The 7,601-nt window shown below is 39.9% G+C and overlaps 1 protein-coding gene across 1 annotated transcript; it reads left to right on the top strand.

The window, feature by feature from the left end:
- Positions 1-3,509: 3,509 nt before the first annotated feature.
- LOC138159757 (FXYD domain-containing ion transport regulator 5-like) lies at positions 3,510-4,231 on the top strand. Its single transcript, XM_069086089.1, has one exon. The coding sequence runs from the start codon at positions 3,578-3,580 to the stop codon at positions 4,004-4,006; it is 429 nt and encodes a 142-aa protein (XP_068942190.1). The 5' UTR covers positions 3,510-3,577; the 3' UTR covers positions 4,007-4,231.
- The last annotated feature ends 3,370 nt before the right edge of the window (positions 4,232-7,601 follow it).

Below are 7,601 nucleotides of genomic sequence, written 5' to 3'. Positions count from 1 at the left end.
TTCAATTTTCTTGGCCTCTAATCTGAATGCACTGAAGGGGACCAAAAGTGAAATTAATTCTAAATGGGGCAGTTAGGGGAGAGGGGGAGACCAAGAATCAGCCAATCCAAATCAAATGAAACGTTATTTTTGGCTTATACATTGCTAAATGTTTCAGTCTGAAAACTTCCATCCAAGATTAACATTGAATATCAGTAAAAAAAAAAAGTGGGGGGAAGGAAGAAAGTGCATAGAACATTCATGTTAATAATCTAGGGTGCAACAGAGTTCTCTGCAATGAATATCCTGAATTATCTAGTTTCCTTCACCCTCAATGAAAGCTCAATTTTCTATGAGACCTTTTCTGAAACTCCTAGCTGCTAGTGCCTTCCTTCCCTCCTCTCCCTCAAAACTTACCTTGATTTTATTTTGCATAGATGTTGTATATAATTTTGTTTGTACATATTGCCTCCACCAATAGAATGTAAATTCCCTGAGGGCAGGGACTGTTCCATCATTGTATGTATATCTCTAGCATCTAACCCAGAGAGTCTGGTGCACTGCTAAATGCTTGATAAATGCTTTTTGATTGATTGATTGAATTGGCTAGTAATAAAGTAAAAGGCAGAATAACCTGGGAAAACCAACTTGATTCACTCACTAGATAGAGTTTTGGAATTCTCAGTTGGAGTGGTGATAAGAAGCACTATTTGGGAATGAGTTCAGGCCCCTTTGGGTCTCACCAGTTTGTTGTGTGAACTTGGACAAAGCATAAAGCATCTCTGGGACTCAGTTTTCCATGGGGTGACAGGAATCAAAATGGCCTGCTTCAATGAGAGGGAAAAATGATAATTAAAGAGAATATAAGAAAACACCTGGAGATTCTTAAATAAAACATGCCTCTCAAATACCTTTGAAGAAAGTCAGCAGAGAAAATTCAGATGGACATAAGGTACAGCATTTTAAAACCTGTTGGAATATAAAGCTTGGAATGATGGACATAGCCCTGTTGGGAAATGTGCAAATGGTCCAGTATCTCCCCACATCCTCCAAGGAACTTTGATTATTAGTAAGTTTTGGAGAGAGGTTGGAAAATCATAAACTGAGAAAGTGAAATAGAACAAAGCATAGCAGCTCCATCTACTGACCACTGGGTGATTTTTTTTTTTTTACTTCAGGATAATTCATTCAACAATCTTCTGAAACTACTTACAGATTCATAGCCTTAAAACTGGAAGGAATCCTTAGAGGTCATCTAACTTCCTCATTTTACAGATAAGGAAACTGAGGGAAAACGTGGTTGTACTTTGCCCAGTGTCACATAGGTGGTTAATGGCAGAGATGGGAGTGGATCCCTTTGTCTTCAAATCCAATGCCTTCTGTATGTTGCTATCCAACTCCATTCCGAGCCATCTCTAGTCATCCTAATCTATATCTTGCGACGGGATCCAGATGGCTCTGAAGGGGAAAGTAAGACTGGTGACCTTGTACAGCCCTCCCTCACTTAAATCCAATTCACTTGCATGTCATGGCATCATCTTCCCGACATCATGTTCTTCTTCAAGAATGAAAGACAAAACAACTAACCCCATCATTTTACAGATGAGGAAACTGAGGTTGACAGAGGTGCTGGCTTGCCCAATGTCACACAGGTAGTAAGTAGTAAAACTGGGAGTGGATTCCCTTTGACTTCAGACCCAATGCCTTTCCATTGTACATTGCTGTCCAACCCTCTCACTTTGTAGATGGGGAAATTAATACTCTTGGAGGCTAAGTATTTACCCGAGTAATAAGTGGCAAGGTCATCATGTGAATACAGGACCCCTTATTCCAGATCTAACATTCTTATATATTGAATTATGACTAAAAGAATCTTTAGAGGTCAGTCCGTCTATTTCACAGATAAGGAAACAGATCAGGGGCGTCCAGGTAGCACAGCGAGTAAGAGCACCGGCTCCAGTGTCGGGATAACCTGGATCAAATCTGGGCTCAGATACTCAGCACCACACCCAGAAATAACTGGCCGTGTAACCTTGAGCAAGTCACTTAACCCCGATTGCTTAAAAAAAAAAAAAAAAAAGGAAACAGACCAAAAGAAAAGCCAAACAACTTAGGATGGATCAGGGATTTATAACGGGAAAGCTCCTTAGAGTTCAATTCATCCAACATGCTCATTTACAGATGAAGAAGCTGAGGCCAGATCGGTTAAGTGATTTGCCCAAGGTCACAGTAGTAGAAAGAGACAGACAGAGATAAAGTTCATAGTCAGGTCCTTTAACTCCAAATCTAGGACTCTGGGTGTTTTAAAATTAACCATAAAAAATATACCTCAGGAGAAACTGCAAAATTAACCAATTTTCTTCTTTTTAAAACTGTTGAAAAGAAAATCTTTTCAGACTTTCTTTCAACGGTGAAGATTATGTTTTCCCACTTAATAGTATTTTATTTTTTTCAATTACAGGTAAAGATAGTTTTCAACATTCACTTCTATAAGATTTTGAGTTCCGAATTTTTTCTCCCCACATCCCTCCCCAAGACAGCAAGCAATCTGATATAGGTTATACATGTACAATCATATTAAACATATGTCCACATTAGTCATTTTGTGAAAGAAGAATCAGAACAAAAGGGGAAAACCACGAGAAAGGCAAAGAAGAGAGAAAATAGTATGCTTCAATTGGCATTCAGGCTCCATAGTTCTTTCTCTGGATGTAGATAGCATTTTCCATCATGAGTATTTTGGAATTGTCTTAGATCACTGTATCGCCAAGAAGAGCTAAGTCTACCAAAGTTGGTCATAGCACAATGTTACTGTTACTGTGTACAATGTTCTCCTGGTTCTACTCACTTCACTCAGCATCAGTTCATGTAAGTATTTCCAGTGTTCTCTGAAATCTACCTGCTCATCATTTCTTATTTCATAATAGTATTCCATTTCATTCATATGCCAAAAATTAAATTTTAATATCCAAATTATTTAGGCCACATATCCTTGATAAATAACTGAGCCATTTTAATATTGCATGCTTGCAAGCTAATTCTTAAATTGCTATGTTTCACTATGTGTGCAAAAGTTGCAGTTTAACAAGTCAGAGCTGAAACATGCTACTTTAGGAAAAGGGAAAAAATACAAACTGAAAAAGAAGAGCCTTATTTGGTATCAAAGAACTGTGGACTCTTAGATGTTTAGATTTGGAAGCAATGTTCTAGCCTCTAAATGTCTATGATTACAAATTCATGGAATAAATATCAGTGTAAGAATCTCAACAATGTTTTACTGACATGCATTTGTCCAGTCTTTCTTTGAATAGTTCTAATGATGGTAACCTTACCCACTTAAAATACAACCATTTTATTTCTGGCCAACTTTAATTGCTGAAAAGTTCTTACTTTTAAAAAAAGAAAAAGAAATTTCCATGATAACTTTATTATATATTCAGAAGGAATAGCAAGTTATACATAATATATTTGCAATTTCATTTTTTTGTCATACTGTGTTACAGAAATACTTGTTTTATGCTCCCACCTCGGCTCCCCACCCCGCCCTGCCTGTCCCCACCAGGCCAAGGCCACCAGCTCCGGACCCCCCAGCTCCAAGATGTCAGCTTCAGGCTTCCTCTACTTCCTCTTTCTTCTCCTGGGCTCAGCCCCATCTTCACGGACCCAAGGTACATCGATGGTCCCCAACTTAGACATGATGGAAAATAACCATTCCACCTCATCTGAGGAGCCACCTGCTTCAAGCTTAAGCACAGCTCTAAGCCCAACCACCTCAGAGCTCCAGCTGACTTCGAGGGATCCTGTCAAGGATGGAGAGGGTAACTTGGAGCCTAGAACTGTGACCAGCAGAACAAACCCCCAGACCTCTTCCATCTCTTCTGATGAATACACTCTCAGAAAAAGGGGTTTAATCGCAGCTGCCGTACTCTTCATCACAGGCATCCTCATCCTTACCAGTGATCGGTGCCGCCAATTCCGCTGGTGCAGAAGGCAGCAGCGAAGTGCCTATAGGGTGTCCCAAGCCTGAGGCCCCAAATGCTAACCAAGAGGTACCAATGGAACCATGGCAATGGAAGGACCCCCCAAGACTCTGACAGCCCTGAGGCTCAGGGAGCTCTGGGAAGAAAGTACCACTGACTGATCCTTTGTCTGGCCTCTCATTATCATAACCTCTTTCTCAAGAAGATACCTGCTCCCCCAATTTCTAGGTCTCCCTGGCCTCTGACACCCCCACCCCCACCCAAGATCCCAAGTTTCTCAGCACCTATCATGGTGCCGAATGCTCAATAAACATTTGTGGGACAAAAAAAGAAAAAAAAGAAAAAAAAAGAAATACTTGTTTTATTCCATAAATTAAAATTTAAATAAATAAAAGTTCTTACTTGAGTTAAACCAGTATCAGCCTCCTATAATATCCGCCTCATTCATGGCCCTCCGAGTGCTTCCCTCTGGAGCCCTTCAAATGAATGGAGATAATTTTCACACACCACATACCTCTTCCCTTTTCCAGGTTAAGCATCCACAGTTCTGTGAATAATTCTGCGTTGATATAGTCTCTAACAACTTTACTGTTCTGGATAACTCCTCTTTACAAAATCATGGAATTTAGAGGCAGAGAGAAGCTCAATGGCCATTTAATCCAACAATAATTTATCTAGCTTCTACTTGAAGACCCCCAAGGAAGGAGAACCCACCACCTCTCAAGAAAGCCCCTTCCATTATCAGACAGCTCTAGGTGTTAGGGAGTTTTTTCTTAGCTTGAGTCTACATTTTCGTCTTTGGAACTTCTACTTCTCCTTAGCACAGGGCCTAGCACATATTAGGCACTTAATAAATGCTCATCGATTGGCTAACTAATCACAACTTCCATTGTTCCTGATTTTATCCTGAAGGGGCCAAAGGGAGTAAGTCAAATTGCTCATACTTTCATCAGCCCTTCAAGTATTTGAACCAAGTTATCACATTTCCCTTGTGATTTCTTTTCTCCAGGTTAAAACCCCCAATTCCTTCAACTGATCCCCATATTATATGAACTCAAAGCCCTTCACCATGCTAGTTATGCTCTCCTAAACAGTCTCCAGTTTATCAGTTTCTTTCTTTAACCATCCAATGCCCAGATCTTTTTCAGACAAACTTCCTAACAAGTTGTACCCTTGTGTCAAATTTGTATTGTTTTTCAGCTGTACCCAATTCTCCACAATCTCATTTGGGGTTTTGTGGCAAGGATATAGGAGTGGTTCACTATTTCCTTCTCCAGCTCATTTCACAGATGAGGAAACTGAGATGGACAGGGTTAAGTGACTTGCTCAGGGTCACACAGATAGTAAGTGTCTGAGGGCAAATTTGAACTCATGAAGATAACTCCAAACCCAGTGCTCTATCCACTATGCCACCTAGCTGTCCCATTGTTCCAAATATTTTCATACAACTATGAAAAGCCCAGGCACACTCAGGGGAGTTCTCAGTTCCCTACCTCACTGACAGCCCCCAGACAATCTAGGGATTTCACTATGTAACTACAAGTAGAATGCTATTGCTAACTTCCTTTGCAAACTTGTGATTACAAGATACATTAAAGAATGAACAGACTAAATTGTAGATCAAAGGAAACAAATAAGGTTCACAACAGAACTCATGAAAAAAATAATGGCACCTCCCTATGAATAACCCTTCCTGGCTAGGTCTTCTTAATTTCAGTCATTTACAGCAATGGTTTCAAATTCAAATAAAAATGGGCCACTAAACTGTGAATAAAGGTCCCTGACAGCCACCTTTGACTTTAAAAACCACATATTCACGTTGTCTGTGTTATGTTTTATTTTATTATTGTATTTTTATTAAAAACATAATTTTCTTAAAATTACATTTTAATCTAGTTCTGGCTGCACTGGCATTATGGCAGCCATATGGCCCATGGGTCTGGTGTTTGACATTTCTTGTCTACAGTCATACCCTAGATATTAATTAGCATTTCTTTGAATATTTCCATTACTATACAAACTAAAGATGGCCTCTAGTTAGGCTCCCCAACATGAATATGGCTCCTACTAAGGATTTACACAGAGTTGGTTTGATACTCATAGGTATGACTCTTCTGGATGACTACACAGAATAACATCTTTGCTCAGCCCGCAATTCTCTGCAGCTTCCAGAAAGTTTGGGGTGTCTCTCTGGGTCTCCTCTTTCGGCCTGCCACCCTCCAAAATATGGAATCAAGCCTTTGAGCAAGGGTCTCAGTGAAAAGCTGTTGCCACTTATCTTGCAGTTCTAATAATGTACAGCAGATGGCACCCAGCACTCTCTTTTGCAGTTCTTAGCTATTAGCATCCTAAGCCCAGGGGTCATTTGGGTGACTGTGGGCAAATATGAGTTCCCTTGTCATAGCTACAGATAACTGCTCTAAATTCAACAAACATTTCTTGAGTTTCCACTGTGTGCAAAGTACTGTGCTATGCCCTGGACATTCAGAGACAAGAGATTTGAGCTGACTTTTTAATGGGGATACAACATTTATACAGAGAAGCGAAATGTGAAGTGTTTTGAAGAGGGAGAGGACACTAATGAAGGTGATTAACCAAAGCCTCCTTCATGTAGGAGGTGGCACCTGAGCTGTACTTTTTCTTGTTTTTATCATTAAATTTTGGATTCCAAGTTGCCTCCCTCCCAACCCCACGTTGGAGAAAGCCAACATATACATATAAATATGCATGTATACATACACCTACATACTACATACATACACATATGTATACACATATGGAGCCATGCAATGCATACTTCCATGTATAAGTTCTTCCTCTGGAGGTGGATAGCATTTTCCTTTGCAGTTGATTTCAACAATCATACTACTCATTGTTGAAAATGCTTGATAGCGTAGGATCAAGTACTCAAGTATGGATTCATTTTTATCAGCCAATCAATAAATATTCATTAAGTGCCAAATGTTTATGATATACCAGGCCCTGTATGCTTAGATCCCTAAGCATCAGGGATACAGAGAAAGGTGAAGAATGGATCCTGCATTTAAGGAGTTCACACTCTATTGAAGGAAGACAATGTAAAAAATAAGTTGATAAGTTTTGGGTGGGTCATGATGAAATCCAGAGGAATACAACCATATGGGAAATAAAGAGATGGTTGCCTTCGGTGCCATCTTGAAATAGAGGATCTCAGAGTTTTCCACTACCTGCCCTCCATTTTCTCCAGGCAGAGGGAGGGAAAGGCACCAGGGACAGAGAATAGGTCCTAGGGTTGATGTAATCTTCAAGGATGATGAAGGTCCTAGGAAGCATGATGAAGTCTAGTTGTTATTATTGTTGTATCATTTCAGTCAGGTCTGATTCTTTGTGACCCCCTTTGGAGTTTTCTTGACAAAGTTACTGGAGTAGTTTGCCATTTCCTTCAACTCATTTTTCAGAGGAGGAAACTGAGACAAAGGTTAGTGACTTGCCCATGGTCACACAGCTAGTAAATGTCTGAGACTAGATTTGAATTCAGAAGGATTAGTCTTTCTGACTCCAGGCCCACTGCTCTATCCACTGTGCCATCTAGCTGCCTGATGAAATCTACATGACTTGGATAAAAGCATAGTCTGGTATCCTCATCAAATTTTCTGATGATGC

This window comes from Petaurus breviceps, unplaced genomic scaffold (assembly GCF_028583685.1).
Source record: "Petaurus breviceps papuanus isolate PSGF00001 unplaced genomic scaffold, PetGlider_PUasm1.0 178, whole genome shotgun sequence".
Lineage (NCBI taxonomy): Eukaryota > Metazoa > Chordata > Mammalia > Diprotodontia > Petauridae > Petaurus > Petaurus breviceps.
Note: the sequence above shows the minus strand (reverse complement) of the source record. Positions and strands in the feature narration are given on the sequence as shown.

Coding starts and splice junctions, on each gene's coding strand:
- LOC138159757 (XM_069086089.1), top strand. CDS start 3,578: ATGTCAGCTTCAGGCTTCCTCTACTTCCTCTTTCTTCTCCTGGGCTCA.